Raw genomic sequence first — 17,278 nt, 5'->3', positions numbered from 1 at the left:
TGGACGTCTCTTCGTCCGTGGACGAAAGTGTTCCCCACCTCGCAGCTTAAGTTGCCCGGGGTACTGAAACTTGATATCATGAATAGCTATAAGAGGTAAACCTATACAGGGTCAACTAGAGGCTCATAATTTAGGCAACGACCATATTTCGCAATGACCACCACTCAGAAAATCAAGTCTCGGTTCCCCGACCTCAATTTTGTCAAGCCTTTGCCGGTTGAGGCACACCCGAGGTACAAGCCCTTCAATGTTCAATTCGACCCCAAACGTGTCGTCCTGCCAAAGGGCCATGCAAAAGAGGAGGGACGAAAGCAAATGCTTGTCGATTCCGTTGTTGACCGTGACACACCGATCCCTTTACGAGATGGGCTTCACGTGTACGCCGACATCTACCGGCCAGTCTCTTCCGATGAAACCAATGTTCCCGTGGTGATCTGCTGGAGCCCCTACGGGAAGTCAAGCATTAGCCTTGATGGTATTTGGCATCGGTCTGGAGTCCCCAGAGACTGGACGTCCGGATATGAGACATTTGAAGGCTTGGATCCTGCAGATTGGTGCAGACGCGGCTATGCGATCGTGAATGTCGACGCCCGTGGTGCTCAGTTTTCGGAAGGAACATTCTTCTTCTGGGGCGATCAAGAGGCCGAGGATATTTATGACACCATAGAGTACTTGTCAAAGCAGTCGTGGTGCAACGGCTCCGTCTGCATGGGCGGCAATTCGTACTTGGCAAAAGCCCAAGTCAGCTTCGCCTCGAGACTGTCTCATCCCGCCTTGAAAGCACTGGCTCCTTGGGAAGGCTTCACCGATATTTATCGTCAGCTGCTTCGTCGTGGTGGATTTGCGATGCACAATACCTTCATGTCAAAATATCAATGGGGAGTTGCCGGGAACCATGAAGTTGAAGACATGACCCAAATGGTGAAAACTCATCCACTGTTCGACGAATACTGGGCCGGAAAGTCTGACAAAGTTGAGAAGATCAACGTGCCGATGTATTTGCTGGGATCTTTTGCCAATCCCTTCCACGTCTATGGGTCCTTCGACACCTATCGCCGCGCAGGTTCAACAAAGAAATGGATGCGCGTTCATGCTAACTTCGAATGGTATGAGATGTACGAACGCAACTCAAATGATGATTTGCAACGTTTCTTTGACCGTTACTGCAAGGGAATCATGAATGGCTGGGAACATGACACGCCTTTCTTGCGTTTGTCTCTTCACGGATGTGGATCTGTTCCGAATATTGTGGAAAGACCAGAGACCGAGTTCCCGCTTCGTCGACAACAGTTGAAAACGTATTATCTCGACGCTTCCACCAAATCACTAGAAACATCCCCCCGGGACCGGGAATCTTCTGTTTACCATGATGGGCACGGCCTGGAAGCTTCTACCTCCGTGAGTTATCCGCAATTGTCCAAAGATTTGCTTTCGATTAGATCAGCAGACTAACAATAACAACCAGGATTTTGTTCTGAAATTCAATGAGTATACTGAAGTCGCCGGCTATGCTAAGGTCCGTCTCTGGATGTCCTGCGAACAAAGGGATGATATGGATGTTGTCGTTCAACTCCGGAAGATTGATAATTCTGGCAATCTTCTTGAGGGAGTTAACTTTCCTTGCCCCGTGCCAGATAGTGAGGTGCCGGCTGCTGAAACCTCCAAGCTCTTTGGCCCTCAAGGATTCCTTCGAGCCTCCTCGTCCGTCTCGCACGACCAGATACGATCCAGCTCAGATGGACAGGAGGTCTTTTATCGACACGATCGAGAGGAAAAGATTCCACCCGGAACGATCGTTCCACTGGATATCACGTTGTGGCCCATGGGCATGGTTTTCGCCGCTGGGGAAGGAATCCTGCTTCGAATCGGAGGTCATTTTCTGAGTGCGCCTTCGGTTCTAGTGATGAAGCCTCAGGAGCCCGAGGATGAAAATGTTGGTCAACATTACGTACACACGGGAGGAAAACACGATTCGTGTGTTATAATTCCTGTGATTGCAGGAAGCAGGTCGTAAGCCAAGTTGCTTTCCGTACTGCTAGTAGTATTATGCTTCTGAAACTTCAAATTGAGAGGAAAGGCTTCGGGTTTGCGCCAGATGGCACTGCCAGGTGGCATACTTAGTACCAACACAACCGGTCACCTTTCATTAAGTTATAAATTAGCATCCGCCAGTATTTATTTGATTTAACCCTATATTGCAGAAATCCAGGGCCTGAACCAAGAAATACGAAAATAAACCAAAACAAATTAAGAAACCCGAGTTCATTATGTAAAGGTTGCCTAGTAGTGGTAGTTTGGTGAGAGATCTCTCCATACCAGTGAGCTGTCCTTAGAAACAGGCTCGCACAGATGCATCCAATAAAGTAACAAAATAGACGCTTAGTTCGTCTCATATGTCTCAGCATAGAATTCGCAATTATTGTCGTAACACACCACGGCTGAATATTAACGCTTTTGATCGCCCAACCGATCTTAAAAGCTTCAATCAATGATCTGATCGTATTGTAAATTTCTAATACTAGCTAGTACACCAGTTCTCCATACTGACAGATATGGTTCAGGGCGGGAACGTGAATAGTAGGCGGGGCATATTTTCGTCCACGGACAGAAACATGACCGTGCCGAGGCCGTGGCAAGCAAATTTCGGACCGGCGGACACCGAGCCCACTCATCATAAGTGATTCTAAGGTTGATGAAATTCAGACCGTGCCCGTTCTGCCTTAATATAAAAGGAGAAATATTTAGCAGTACAATTATTTTGCAGATACCTCCCCTTCTCATACACATAGGAATTCTAGTGTTCAACCGTGTTGTTTCAATTACCTTTAAACCAACAAGATGCCGATACCCTCTACGCCCTTCGCTATTGATATCCTCAAAGGACCCTCAAGCAAGCGTGATACTAAGGATCTCGAAGCGGGATTCGCTCGCAGGTCGATGATGCTGGTTAGACGTCTGCTAGGCGAGGATCGCCTCATCGAGCTCCTTGCTGAGGAAACAGTGGACAGCAGCAAATGGTGGAAAGAGATTTCTGCCAACTCGAATGGGCAGTGGAGGGCAGCTAGAATCTGCCTCTCTGCACAAGGGCTCCTTTCAAAGGAGTTCATCCAATGGTTCATTCCCGCAGAAGGCGGCATGCTTCCCGAGCCGGAGAAGCTTGCTGCCCACCCCGAGCACTGGGTCGTCCGCCCCTCAACCGGGTCAAAGTCAATGACCGTATTGGAAACCTTGGGCGAGAAGCCAACTCTCTTCACACTTGCTTTCGACGTGTCCCCTCCCGATTTTGTTGAAGACGAGCCAACCTTTCCGACCAAGATGACTGGTAGGGGCTATCTTGAAGATGGCACCCAGATCATGGAGCTGTACCACCAGTTCAGAGACCACGCGGATGGTCAGGGCTTCGACGTTGACTTGGCAATCTATTTTCCAGTGGCAGCCGGAGAGGATGTTGTCGAGTGCCACCGTCAACATTTACTTGTTGAGTTCAGCAATTGGTCCAAGCAAGCCTTTGAGGCAAAATCAGTATAAACAAGTTCATCTTTCTATGCGTTGGTATTGAAAGAAGCCCAGTTTGCTCTTTTCAAGCTTGGATATTCGGATTTTCAACATTTGTACATCATCAACCCTCGTTCACAGGCTTGTACGGTGTGTTCAATTCCTGCAAATATTTGAACATTACATTAGTTGAAGAATATGATTACAATAACCCACGAAACATGTCTTCGGTAGAACGCGTAATTCTATCCCATTGCTCATTCTCGTCATGGAGACAGGGCTGCATTGACGTATCGGTGACCATGTTCAGATCGGGGATTGGCATTTCTGCGTTGCAAAAACCGAGCGCTGACAAAATTTGCGACGGCCAGTAGGTACCCTCTTGAAAAGAATGCTCGTTGCGTCTGACCTGAACTTTCCCGAGGAGTGGAGCATGAAAGGCTATTTTGCGTCGGTTGAGGTCATTTTCAGTTCCCTGGAGCAGATCATTGAGCGAACGAAGTGTGGTGAAACCATTATAAGCAAACCCGTAGCCATGAGGGCCGTCGGATTTTTTATGTAGTAGTTTAATGACTTGTTCCACCTCATTCCTGATCTTTATCCTGTCGACACCCATGTCGACACCCACATCCATGGGGCAAACGGATGAGGTGTGAGATATGAGAAGAAGGGTAATTGCCGCAGAGAACGCCTGCAGGTCCAACATCTCGGATAGAAAGAGGCCCGGAGGAAGTCTCCGATTTAAAATTTGATATCGCTGCAATATTGACATACATGCGTCAACGCAGGCCAAGCGATTTAAGAGATTCTCGCCGCCTTGGCACTGCCGCAAAGTCAATGGCAGATGAATCCTCATGGCGATATAATAATGCAAGAACTGCACTATGTGGTCAGGATGAAAGTTGTTTGTATCATACATCCCTCCTGACCACCAGGCCGCTGGGGTTTGAGAGCCGAGTGTGTTGAGTTCTCTGGATAGCTCCATAGCAAGTGTGCAGGCTTCCGTCCTCGGTCCATTGAATATGTTGAAATGATCCAGATCTTGAACCTTGTTCGCGATATTCGTCAGCCGACAGAGATACACATCATTTTGCACGACACCGTTAATCGATACAGAATCGGTCGTTCCTTGTCTATGAGAACTGGTGATTGGGGAGAGATTCAACATCATTCCCAGAAGTTTGTCCGCGGCACATATCAGATCCCATAGTCGAACTTTGCTAATTTGCTGCTCATCAACAACCTCAGTAGTCATCTGAAGTTGAGAAACCTGAACCACATTGTGAAGTCCCATCAGCTCTGCGATCGCAATCGTTTGTCGCAATTTTACCCATGCTTTATGGATGTTTCCTCGGCCGATTTCACTAATACAATTGTCAGATCCAAATTTTGGAAAAGTACAACAAGAGAAAGAGCGCTCACAGCCTGATACACAGCATGAAAACGGAAAGTCCATGGACTGAGCTCGTCAAGGCATCATGAATCAGGATCTTATTTTCCACTGTCGCAGATACAGCCTTGGTGAGCGATTTTTGGCGTTCTCGTTTATCAAGCCAAGATTCCATGGTTTGATTCTTTGGTGGTAGCTGCTCGACCATTAGAGCAACGGTAAGTAACCAGGACGCAAGCCTTATGGTGTCCACATCTGGACAGTGCATCTCCTCGTAACAGGCAATCATATCCTCTCCAAATTTCACGTCGGATGGCAATGGGAAAAAGGAATGAAGCAAAGTAAGCCATTCCGAAGCTGAACTGGTGTAGACGGATATATCATCTTTCGAAGGAATCAATTTCTGCAGCGATTTTCTTGCAATACTTGACAGATGGGAAGTGTTTGTCGCCTCGTAGCCCTCTGTGGCCTGGCTTGTCGAGGAGCTGTCTTCGCTGAGCCAATCGTTTTGAAAGAGTAGACGTAAATGAAAGGGTTGTTCTGCAATAGACTGTTCCGAAACAGAGCGATTCTCATCCGACGTATATCCTGTGAAGGTTTGATCAACAACCACTTCTTCGTCCTGTGTTGTCTGAAAATTGAGCTTCTGTTGCATCTGACGAATGGTCTCAGTCAAATTGAGAACTCTGGTTTCCAGTTGTGCGATTCGATTTTTTGAAGACAAGTTGAATCCTTTCCTTCCAGTTGAGCCAGAGGTATGTGTTTGTGCAATGCATTCCGAGCCTCGTTCCTCACACCTACGGCACGTTTGGGCATTTTCAAAGCTTTGAATGCAACGGATCTTTCGACGCCTGCCTACTTCTGTTGAGCAAACGACGAGATTTTGGTTATCATGAGTTGTCACCACTTACATTCCGTGCAGCTTTTAGTACCTTTCCTTATTCTTTGCTCTTGCCCTGTCGGCATATTTCTTGTCGTCTTTAAAAATCCTTCTGGTGCCTCTCAGACAAAAATGCGAGTTCAGACTTAGAGAAAAGCGGGGATAAAAAGAAGTGCCGGGAAGAGTGGGAGGGCCCCGAGCATCGGGCTTCTCTATGTCCGACCCTCCGAGGGGGGTCCGCAAACAGGACAAACAGATAAAAAGCGGGACTTAGTCGTTTACACATAAGTTATATAGATTTATTGAGGTTTTCTGTGTATTTATCTGTGATCTTTTGAAGAATTTAGCTCTAGTTCTCTAGTGGCCACTTGGGGATTATTGGCTTCAATTATATCACTAGTTAACGTGTTTTACCAGCGAGTCAGCCAGCACCAAAAATGTGATGCCATAGTGCTGCTTACTAAATCTCAAACAAAGTATATCCACAGCTTCGGAGTAACAAATTCTTTCTATTTCAATTTATGATCCGTTTTTATAATTGATACCAAGATCCAAGTAATACTAGTTGTGATGATCGAGCGGCATGCGGTTGCATGCGAGGACCATTGTTGATGCTATTCCTGATTGGGTCTAGCGCGCAGGCCACAGGCCTATGCTGAGGCGCCATCTAGTTATCTCTCTCTTCTTCACACTTGATATTGCGAATCGAATGCACCAATTACCTTAATAGAAGGACTCTATCACAGTCTTTTTCTTGCGTAATTCAAGTTCCAGTGATGTTTTCCAAACACCTGCCCAGGTGGGCAACGACTCCAAGTTGAAATAAAAACAACTTGAATTACAGCATCCTAGGATAGGCGGGGCCATTTTTACCTACAGTAGGTACTGAATTTTACGACCATTTGCCAGTAAAATTCCATCTTGTACCTAGGTAGTAGGTACTAGTAGACTGGGTGAAGATGTTGAACTTGAACTTCAGGGCTTTCTAGTCGTGCCTAGTACCTAGTACCTAGGTAGAGCCCTGGAGCGAATCGCGTAAATGATTGAGTACTAGTAGCATTACAGTAAAACCTTGAAATCAAATACCTAGTACTAGTAGGTAGCCAGAAAGCAAAAGTATGGGGAGCAAGGGTATCTACTAAGAGTAACAGGTAAGTTATTCCAAGATTCAATTTTGACCTGGATATCTGGCGAGCCCCGCGCTCCGTGCGAACTCGCGGACATATCGCTGAGCTTCATCGCGAAGCTTTGTTAATCATTTTCATTGAGACGGAACACGAGAATTTAGACTATCGTTGTTGGGAGTCATTGGACTTACCATGATATCTCGGCGTTTGTCAACTCCCTTCCCGCGTTAACTCAACCTTAGTGAATTCGTTTTTTGAGGAGCGAACATAGAAGGAAGTTGTTTCATGTGATAACCCTTGAGAACTGGTTATGTATGTGGGAATCCAGATTCAGCCCCCAGATTCATTATCCACTGGGATCGTGGAAATCACCAAATACTTGCGTGCAAAGTACCTTTTTACACAGAAGAGGGTGAAACGGCGAGGTTCCCGCGTTTGCCGAAAATTTCGGTCGGAGATTGATTGAAAAGATTATCTGATTGATAACTTTGTCTTGGCACGGCCCGTCATATCCAATCATGCCACCAGTCACCCAATAAAAGTGGCTCATAGTGCGTCTTTAGACCAGACCCACCATGCACGAGGGGCCTTGGAATCGAGCAATCACACCTCTTCATCCTGGTGAGCTGAGTCGGGCCTCTGCGGGCGAAAGCCCATGGTGGAGCTTGGCCTACTCGCTAGAGATGGACCCTGTCAAATCACCATACAGGGTCGAAAAACCCCTGCCGCAGTCCGCGCGTGTTAGTGTTTCCGATCCGACTTCGGTGCTCGGGCGTTGTGTCCTTGATAGGTAAAAGATCACATTGACCTTCTTGGCCCTTATTATCTAGCGCACTTCGCCACGGAGTTGCTCCATCATGTTAACCTTTCTCATTCTCGGCCGTCATGGGTGTCCGTCCTTTGATTCGAAGGGCTCGCACGGTCTTTCAACATATCGCGTCCGGAGACAGCGATTCTATCGATGATGAGACTATTGAGCAACGCATAGTCCGAGAAAATCGACGGGAAGCGAAGGGTTCCTGGGATGGCAGCGTCGATCCCACAAGAAGCTCCAGCGGCTCGGGGTCATGGAATGAGCAGCCAGCGGAAACTGTCCAGCATGGTGTTCAGGATGTCGAGGCCGTTACTATGACTTGGTCGAAAACTACATTGACCTTCATTTTTATCAAGTGAGCCTTTTCCAAAAACTGCTTATCCAGCAGTTTCTGTCCCAATTTCCTAAATATGGGCACTAATCCTATGAGCTCGGTAGTATTTGGTTTCTTTACTTCGTTAACGCCTTCCAAGCCACAATTTCCGTCAGCTTGAATCCTTACGTGACAAGTTCATTTAAGGCCCATTCACTTACAGCGGTGCCTACTGCTATTGGCGATGCCTTTGCAGCTTCAACCTACCTTCCCATGGCAAAAATGATGGACGTTTGGGGCCGCGCAGAAGGGTTTCTCTTGACGATTATTTGCTTAACCATCGGATTGGTTCTTATGGCAGTATGCGACTCTTTTGAGATCTACTGCGCTGCCAATTTAAGTCTCCCACAGCCTGATAAGAAGCCCATAGCTTACACCTGTGACTCTAGGCGTTCTATTATGTCGGTTTCTATGGCTCTGAGTATGCCATCGACGTTATTACGGCAGATGCATCGAGTTTGAGAAATCGGGCCTTTGCATACGCTTTTACCTCTTCCCCATATATTATCACGGCATTCGCAGGGCCAAAAGTCGCGGACATTTTCTACTACAATATTTCCTGGCGCTGGGGATTTGGCGCTTGGGCAATAATCACACCCCTCTTTGCCGCACCCCTATACATAATGCTGAAATACAATCTGCATCAGGCTCAGAAGGAAGGCTATCGAGTCAAACGACCCAGCGGTCGCACCTTTATCGAGAGTATCTGGCATTGGACTGTTCAGTTTGACTGTGAGCACACCTCATTCGACCAACCTGTTGCAACTACTGTTATATCAAGTTTGTATCAAGATTATCAATTACTGACTCTGAGATTTAGTGTTCGGAATTATAGTATTTACAGCTGGTCTCATTCTGTTCGAGCTTCCCTTCGATATCGCAGACTACGCACCCGAGGGCTGGGCTTCGGGTTATATCATTGCTATGCTCGTCGTCGGTTTCTCAATGCTCTTCTTTTTTGCAACCTGGGAGAGGTGGATTGCACCTGTACCACTTCTTGAATGGCGATTGCTCACTGATCGTACGATTGTTGGAGCGGTGCTCTTGGATGCCACCTACCAATTGTCAAATTACTGCTGGAGCTACTACCTCACATCTTGGTTACAGGTCAACAATGACCTGACGATATCTACTGCCAATATGGTGAACAACATCTTCGATGTGATTTCTGGTATTCTTCTATTGTTCCTTGGCTGGGCTATCCGTGCAACCGGTCGGTTTAAGTGGTGTCTTTATATCGCGATCCCTCTCTACATACTTGGGCAAGGTCTGCTTATCCACTTCCGGCACCCGAACATGAGTGTTGGTTACCAAGTGATGTGTCAAATATTGCTTGCTATCGGTGGATCGATTTTCATCCTAGTGGAACAACTAGCTATCCTAGCTGCAGTTGGCCACCAGCATGTTGCAACTGCTCTGGCTTTGTTAAACGTCGTCGGTACGATAGGTGATTCCACCGGGCTCACCATCAGTACAGTTATATGGCAAAACACATTCATGAAAGCCCTTGTACGATATCTTCCAGAGTCGGCAATGCCGAGCCTGAACAATATTTATGAGGATCTCGTGACACAGACCAGCTACGCAGTCGGAACTCCCACAAGGCTTGCTATTCAAAAAGCATACGCCTACTCTGAGCTCAGATTGCTTGCTGTTGGATGCGGCATCATGGTTCTCGCAATTCCTTGGACAATTCTCATCAAAGACATTGATCTAAAGAGGAAGGTCCAGGTTAGGGGAACGGTCTTCTAGTGGACGAAATTACATAGAACAAAATTTCACAAATTCGATGATGTTTTCATTCGGCTTATCCAGTCCCACCTTCTTCGCCGTACATCATCTCTCAACCCGTTAGATTGAACCGTGCGCGGATGACGTATTAGTGCCCTACGGAGCTCTTTTGGGTTGCAACTAACGAGGAAAAGTGGAGGCCTAATCTCCTTCCCATAAGAGTTGGCCCTGGCGTCTAGATTTCCGTTTAGTCTCGTGAACCATTCAATGCCACATGGGAGTGGGGTCAAAAGCCGAGATCGGATACCGCTCCAAGCGCATAACATGCACCACCATAAAGTACTTTCTCCTAAAGGGGGGGCCTTTTGCACGGGCTTGCAGTTGGAAGCTGGTCTTACGCGGAAGACCCCACCACCGAAAGAAAGGTTCCTTGGGTTTCTTCCTACTTTCGACACATTACTGCGTTTAAAAGCCCACCGCAGGTATTCAACCAGACCTTTTGTTGTTTTCCTTTTCTATTTCCTTTTCCTTTTTCTTTACTTTTTGTAGCAACCTTTATTCTGGGCTATTATAGCTCAGACACCCCCCAGTGGTCCGTGTCGTACGATGAAAAGCACAGACCGGCCGATCGAATGAAGCCAAAAAAGGTGGACAGCCGGTACCCAACGGTTGCAATATTGCAGGGCACTATATACAGCATGGATTCGCTGGATAAGAAATTGGGAAATTTATCCCTCTCTTATCATTCTGAAGTTTCCAAACCGATCGTCTTCGATGACAATGGGGGTGTTGAAGTTGTTAAGGCCGGAACTCTAGCGGCTTTAGTGGATCATCTCACACGCCATGACAAGCTCGACGCCTCGTTTAATCGCACATTCCTCACAACATACAAATATTTCATATCAACAAATGAGCTTATCCGCCTTCTCATTGATCGATTCGATGGTATGTCACCAGATTTGAATCCGACTCAAACTCCCGAGTGGTCAAATCAGATAAAGCTATTGGTGCGACTACGAGTGATAAACATTTTCAAGCAATGGCTCGAGAGTTTCTGGGGGGGATTCAAGTCGCTGCGATGTGACGACAAATCAGGATTTGCTTGAGATTAAGGCGTTTGTGTATCGAATCAATGATGCTTCCGAAGCAGCCGCGGCCCGTCAGCTTCTTTCAATCGTCCAATGTCGCCTCGAGGGCGTTGTCAACATCAAAACAATCCAACATTCTTTATCAAGTGCACCAAAGCCTATACTCCCAAAGAATTTGAACAAATTACAGTTCCTCAAAATTGATTTCAAGGAGATAGCACGGCAGTTGACTATTATGGAATCATCGATGTTCGCTAAGATACAGCGAAGCGAATTGCTCAACAAGTCATGGCAAAAGAAAGATACCTCCGGAGGGCCAGGGCCAGCTCCACACATTAGGGCTTCGATCCGATATTCAAATCAAGTGTCAAATTGGGTAGTTGCCCTCATAATTGCGGAATCGGAACTGAAAAAACGAACCCAAGTTATTGGGCACCTCATCAATGTGGCAAGCGTGAGTCTGCACGCACAATACTGCTCTCAAAATATACGTGCTAAGTTTAATTAATACAGGCTTGCCATGATCTTCAAAACTATTCGACCGTTATCAGTATTCTATCAGGCCTGGAAAGCGCCCCAATATACCGGCTTGGCCGTACGTGGGCAATGGTCACCGAACGCAGCTGCAACACATTGTCACCCCTGCAGGCCATGATATCTAGCACACAGAACTATCATGCCTACCGCGAGACTATTAGAGCCGCAGTACCGCCCTGTATACCGTTCCTCGGTCTGTGCCACTTTGCCACTATCTTTTTTATCGGTTCTACTAATACTATTTCAGGCCTTTTCCTCAAGGACTTAACCTTCATTGAAGACGGAAATCCAGGATTGACCTCTGACGGACTTATTAATGTCCAAAAATACACAATGCTAGCATCAACTATTCAGGATGTTCAGCGCTTCAAAGAGGCACCATACTGTTTACAACCGGTCCCTGAATTGCAAGAATACCTTGCAACCAAATTACAATCAGCTCTTGAGTTGCACGAACTGTGGCCAAGAAGCTGCGAGTTAGAGCCAAGGGGCCGGGGAGATGAAAGCAGACTTCGAGATCGATATACCGCGACAGGAGGCAATACGACTTCCATGGTTGTTGCCTGCATGGTCATGGACCAGTGATTGATTCTCTTACCAATTTTTTGATACCCTATATCTTTATCCGATTTCATTTGATACAACTAGGTTTTTTTTTCCGAAATTAATCCTTGGTTGTACACTTCTTAATGCATAATCATCTGCGCGAGATACTTTATCTAGTATTTTATGTCTCGAATTCCCCACCTTCTTGACTTGTGGACTTAAGAATGATATCGGGCTCCGAGATATTTGCACTTCGCGACTTGTAGCACCTAGGGAATTACTTATTTAAGTGAGCCCGAATGATAACACATCCCTGCCACCATCTTTTGAGCTTCTCTGAAACATTCGAAAACTCTAAGATCGTGTAGTATCCTTGTTGCCATATTAAAACCTAGGTGAATTTTTGCCCGAGATCGAGTATTTCAACCAAATCCATCAAGGAGTTGATCATTTTCGCGGGAGGAGCATTGCTATCCCCTCGAGGAATCAAATAACTCTCCCACCCGGCATCTCGTGCCGCTCTATAATCTTTCTCATATTCATCGCCCACGTGTATACAAACCCAGTCATCTTCCCTATCCATTTTCGAACCGGGTGGTTGGTTCGGTATATGATTTCTAGGTAATAAACGAGCTTGCCTTTTCGCAACATCGAAGATCAGTCGGTTTGGCTTCCCTTCGCCAGCTTCATAACTGGTAATTACAAGGTCAAGGTCGACATCTGGCAGATCAGAAGAAAGCGACTTGCCGGGTCCAGGTCCATCTCGCTGCTCGAACCCCGGAAGCTCCATACTCGAGAGATCTTGATCTGCGCGTAAATCTCCTATCCGCAGTCCCAGTGCCTTGAGCACAGAAGGAACGCGATCATCCGAATTAGACACTACGCCTAGCAGAATACGGTCAAATCGACGTGTCGGAGAGCTCCTCAGCTCACGCATGCGCGTGAAAAAGGGAATAACATCTTCGTAGAGCGCGTATCCTTGGTCACTGGCGAACCTATCAAGCAACACGTCCACCATCCCCGACGGAAACTCAAGTGGCTGGCTACTATCCGATGCCAAAACACGCGTGAAACTCTCTCGTATGACTTCCCCCCACCATTGTTTTGGCCCGCCATATCTCCCACGGAGTACATCAGCTCGTCCATAATTTGGCCAGAGTTTCGTATGAGCTTGATATACGTCCTTGAAGGCTTCCTTGATCTTTTGGGAGGTGACGATATTCCGAGAAAGGCCAAATTCGTGGGCGACGGTCGCGTATTGTTCTGGGACGGGGGGGTTTGGGTAGAAAAGGGTGCCGAACGCGTCAAATGTTAGAAGCAGGGTTCGAGAATGCGTGGATGATGAAAGCGTACGAGCGCCTGTTGTGAGGGGCGCCATTGTGCGCTTGAGAACGAGAACTTGGAGAGTGGAAGAAGCATGGATGTCTGTCCGCACATCAAGTCATTTGGAGGCCTGATGCCTAAGGCTATAATTATGCCCAATCGGGTTAGATCACTAATATATAGGACCTCTTGGAAATGATTGTTTACAAGTTACAATTTTACCCATTGGGACTAATCAATGATAGTAGTCTAATTTGAATAGTTGTGGAAGGCTTGAAATATCTCTTTGATCATGAATTTAACCGTTCGGAAGCATCGTAGTACGATGTTTCTCTCATCCCAAAACTTGGTTCTCCTCGCATCGACATTCCGCGGAGAGTATCTATTTATCCTTTCGTTGTTTCATTTCTCTGAATGGAACTGGAACATACTCATCATTTACAGGTCTCTCCAATTCTTTGAGACTTGCTACTGCCTGTAATTCTTCCAGCTCCGCGAATCCAACTCTCACCAACGTAGATATCAGAGTTCTCCAGTGCGTTGAAACTTTTGAAGAATCTTCCGACCTAGTACGAAAACTTGTTAAGACGGCTTTTAAATAATGGAATGTCCCCAAGAACTTTGGAAGTTCCTACTCACTCTCTTAAAAAACGGGATTGACGTGTGACCCATTCATTGAGACGTGCAATATACGCCGTCGCAAGAATGAATATCACAGATGCTCCAGGGACCCGGCTTTCATGAATGCTTATAGCCGCAGCCAGTGGAATTGAGATAGCGTAGATCGTGCTAGAACGATAGGATTGGATATATGGCGTGTAGCAGAAGAAGAAAATCGCAAGACGAGCATAGATAAAACTATCTAGTGCAGATATTGAGACTCTATGTAGGCTGGGTATATGAAGGAGGTAAGACGCCAGGGATACTACGGGGCGTAGAATAGCCCCGGCCTGGTAAGGAGGTCGTGTGGTCCGTGGATCTCCTCGACGGAGCGTCTTCACAAGTTCGAGACTTGTCCAGCTCCAAATAAAGCAGGACAATATATCTAGAGTGCTGGGTAAGATATTGGAATGGCCGTGAGACTTCTCACGGAGCCGATATCGGCATACTTCTGTTATGCCTGTAAAGATGTGCACATAGAGGTAGATTCTTTTCTTATGAAATTTCTGTTGATAGATTGGGACCTGGTGTCGAGTGTGGTAGAGAATGATGGAAATATATCCAAAAAGGATAAAAATCAAATGGAAATAGTCATGTGTGCTGGAAAACTTCAAGTTGAAGTCCAAAATATTCTGACGATACTTTTCGTCCAGAATTTGATGGTCGAGCGATTTCAGTGGTTTTCCGAAGGGGAAATCAGTCCAATAGTAGAGGTATTCCATAATAAGCTTGTATTTAGGTATGCTTGAGGATCTGGACAATCGAAAAGGATTTGCAGGGCCCTTTTATATTTCTTCTCACAACAGAACATCCACACATGTCACCACCATGATGAGGCGTGAAATCGGTGGTGAGAGACTGATCAACGTAGATGAAACCAATACAATAATTCTTTCTCAATCTACAAATGCGCATAGCTTAATTCCGATGAGATCTTCACCTACTCTACAAATGCGCATAGCTTAATTCCGATCAGATCTTCACCTACGTGTAACACGTTAGCATGTGAGCTGTCCGAAATTAGTGACCTGCACCTATACCTAGACTCGTTTCGTTATTAGGAGCAGGGTATCTTCCTGCCGTGTAACCTATTACCGATCGCTGCTCGTAGGTACCAAAACTTCCTCCTCAGTAGCTAAGCTCAGTCACTTGCTACTCGGGGGGGGATTTGGGGTTTGTATTTCTAGGCTTTTTATAGATCCGAAAAGCATAAAGCACACATTTTCCGAAGCTGCTGGGACTGGATGCTTCAGGTATCCAGGTCATCGTGCTGCCCTCCCATCTCTTCTTACAGGCTTCCATTTTTTTTATCGTCTCGTCTCCCTCATCTAATGACCGCGTTGTTGTTTCTTTCTCCTCGTTCGTGCCCTCTAGGGTAAGGACTCCCCTCTGGCTACCAATTGACTGAATACCGTACTCCGAGGCACCTTTTACTCAGGCAGTGGGAAAGTGGATAGAAACCTGGCGAGAGCGATATTGGGAGACAATGATGTCTAGCTTTGGGTGAGAACATATGAAAACAAACTAGGCCTGTGCTCTATTTATACAGTTACCCGGGAGCCACCCTCTGGGGCTCCTTCTTCAACTCCATTCTTCTCCATATCTCCACTCTAATACTATTACTATGTTCTATCCATCCCTTTGAGTAATAGTAATGGCCTATCCAGATAATATCACCCAATGGATGCCACGGTCGTTACTTTGATGTCCCGTCCTCGTTCAAAGCTGACGAATAATCAGCCACAGTTGGGTATCAAAGTGCGCCCATCTTATCGAATTCTGCAGCTCGGGCTTCGTTGGTAGCAGGAATGGCAGCGATGACATGCTTCCACTTCTCGACCCATTCTCCCGGAATCGCCAAAACACCACCTTCCTCTGGATAGGCGATATGATCACCGAATGCATGATCCTTACATTTAGTTGGCTCTTGACTGCTTGTAGCCACCGCTCCATTGGTTCCCAAAGAGCGGCGCTCGGGCCCAGAACAAGCTGCAAGCGACGGGCAGCCGATAACTTTCGACCAAGAAGCACCTCCGGCTCCAACTTCACCAGATACACACGCACCCTTTCCTGCTTCATCTGCTTGGGCTGAACCCTCAATTGTTGTGCAATATTTCCCAGGTGCACCGCTAGGATTATCCGAAATCAAATTCTGATAATTAACCAGGGTCTTTGTCTTTCCTCCAATTTAAACAGCATTCTTCTGTATAATACCAGATTTGCAACATTTATCCTCAGCCCAATCATAGCATGTGACAACGGTCTTACTTGAGGCCGAGCAATCACTACCTTCTTAAAGGTGGACATACGGACCAGCATTACATCCAGAAGCAGTACCAGTTTGTCGTCCCAAGTCTAGGGCATAAGCGTACTGCCCACCCCGCTTTCTGGAGACACCTGGTTTCTTATAAATTGAGCTTGTCTGCTTATCCATCGGCAATGGAAGTCGAGTATCACACTCAACCCATACAAATATGGTTGATCCATCGGATGATCCGTTATCATTAAGTTGGAGCTGCTGTGCACAGTAATTGCCGATGTTTTTCGCCTCGCCAAAGCAAGTGGTTGGAGTTTTTCTTTTGGATGACATGGTCCCGCTTTAGATCATCATTAGCATTTTTGATATAGTTAATCGAAATCAGATATTTAACGTACCATTTTTCCTTTATTATGGGCACCCAAGTGAAATAGCCGCATTGGCCATCCTTCAAAGTCTTTGTGTGTGCCAGAGCACGAGCAGTCGCTTCGGCGTCAGAGTAGCCAGGCCCCCAAATGACCGTTCCCTTTTCCCTCCCTCTTCCCTCCAGGGCTGTCATCTACGGGTCTGAATCGATATGGATAAGGTCCAAATTATGGTCCCCGTCGCCACCTAAGCAACTGGGCACTCGAATGGAAATCAATACTAACTGCAACTCGCAGATCCCGCCCGGAGGATTATCGAGACTACCTCTGTACAATTAGTATCATTTGAACTATTTCCAGGCAATGGGTCCAAATCCTATGTCGCAGGTCTCGAACCTTGCAAGCCCATATCCAACAAGGCTGATACATACTAAATGGAGTCCACGGGTGGCTTTTGGGACTAACAAGGATTGAAATCAATGGCCCCTTGCAGCAGGATTTGTACAAGTAGTAGTAGCACAGTCACGCCCCACCTCGTGAGACGCTATATTGGGGCCACGACGGGCCGCAGTCACCATGTGTCTCTGCAATTCTATCACTTCCCCTCCACAACGATCATCTCGGTAACAGCTTTGACTATGTACAAATTATTTGCCCTGATATATCTCCTCTTTTCTGTGCATGGGACTGCC

The 17,278-nt window shown here is 46.6% G+C and overlaps 8 protein-coding genes across 8 annotated transcripts; 4 read left to right on the top strand and 4 right to left on the bottom strand.

The window, feature by feature from the left end:
• Positions 1-153: 153 nt before the first annotated feature.
• N7533_003391 (uncharacterized protein) lies at positions 154-2,014 on the top strand (the record flags this gene model as incomplete). The annotated part of the gene is made up of 2 exons (XM_057100041.1): positions 154-1,398; positions 1,466-2,014. The coding sequence occupies 2 exons, from the start codon at positions 154-156 to the stop codon at positions 2,012-2,014; spliced, it is 1,794 nt and encodes a 597-aa protein (XP_056962729.1).
• Positions 2,015-2,838: 824 nt separating this feature from the next.
• N7533_003390 (uncharacterized protein) lies at positions 2,839-3,528 on the top strand (the record flags this gene model as incomplete). Its single annotated transcript, XM_057100040.1, has 1 exon — positions 2,839-3,528. The coding sequence occupies one exon, from the start codon at positions 2,839-2,841 to the stop codon at positions 3,526-3,528; it is 690 nt and encodes a 229-aa protein (XP_056962728.1).
• Positions 3,529-3,697: 169 nt separating this feature from the next.
• N7533_003389 (fungal specific transcription factor domain-containing protein) lies at positions 3,698-5,540 on the bottom strand (the record flags this gene model as incomplete). Its single annotated transcript, XM_057100039.1, has 2 exons — positions 3,698-4,859; positions 4,918-5,540. 2 exons carry the CDS (start codon positions 5,538-5,540, stop codon positions 3,698-3,700), a joined length of 1,785 nt encoding a protein of 594 aa, XP_056962727.1.
• Positions 5,541-7,777: 2,237 nt separating this feature from the next.
• N7533_003388 (Major facilitator superfamily domain general substrate transporter) lies at positions 7,778-9,831 on the top strand (the record flags this gene model as incomplete). Its single annotated transcript, XM_057100038.1, has 4 exons — positions 7,778-8,061; positions 8,145-8,379; positions 8,469-8,811; positions 8,900-9,831. 4 exons carry the CDS (start codon positions 7,778-7,780, stop codon positions 9,829-9,831), a joined length of 1,794 nt encoding a protein of 597 aa, XP_056962726.1.
• Positions 9,832-10,508: 677 nt separating this feature from the next.
• N7533_003387 (Ras-GEF domain-containing protein) lies at positions 10,509-12,020 on the top strand (the record flags this gene model as incomplete). The annotated part of the gene is made up of 4 exons (XM_057100037.1): positions 10,509-10,817; positions 10,906-11,352; positions 11,412-11,628; positions 11,683-12,020. The coding sequence occupies 4 exons, from the start codon at positions 10,509-10,511 to the stop codon at positions 12,018-12,020; spliced, it is 1,311 nt and encodes a 436-aa protein (XP_056962725.1).
• A 352-nt stretch (positions 12,021-12,372) lies between these two features.
• Positions 12,373-13,359, bottom strand: N7533_003386 (uncharacterized protein; the record flags this gene model as incomplete). Its single annotated transcript, XM_057100036.1, has 1 exon — positions 12,373-13,359. One exon carries the CDS (start codon positions 13,357-13,359, stop codon positions 12,373-12,375), a length of 987 nt encoding a protein of 328 aa, XP_056962724.1.
• Positions 13,360-13,686: 327 nt separating this feature from the next.
• Positions 13,687-14,686, bottom strand: N7533_003385 (uncharacterized protein; the record flags this gene model as incomplete). Its single annotated transcript, XM_057100035.1, has 2 exons — positions 13,687-13,870; positions 13,944-14,686. 2 exons carry the CDS (start codon positions 14,684-14,686, stop codon positions 13,687-13,689), a joined length of 927 nt encoding a protein of 308 aa, XP_056962723.1.
• A 1,031-nt stretch (positions 14,687-15,717) lies between these two features.
• On the bottom strand, positions 15,718-16,780 carry N7533_003384 (uncharacterized protein; the record flags this gene model as incomplete). Its single annotated transcript, XM_057100034.1, has 3 exons — positions 15,718-16,093; positions 16,274-16,561; positions 16,620-16,780. The coding sequence occupies 3 exons, from the start codon at positions 16,778-16,780 to the stop codon at positions 15,718-15,720; spliced, it is 825 nt and encodes a 274-aa protein (XP_056962722.1).
• Between the last annotated feature and the right edge of the window lie 498 nt (positions 16,781-17,278).

This window comes from Penicillium manginii, assembly GCF_028828005.1.
Source record: "Penicillium manginii strain IBT 31320 chromosome Unknown utg000003l:1.0-959480.0:1.0-959601.0, whole genome shotgun sequence".
Lineage (NCBI taxonomy): Eukaryota > Fungi > Ascomycota > Eurotiomycetes > Eurotiales > Aspergillaceae > Penicillium > Penicillium manginii.
Note: the sequence above shows the minus strand (reverse complement) of the source record. Positions and strands in the feature narration are given on the sequence as shown.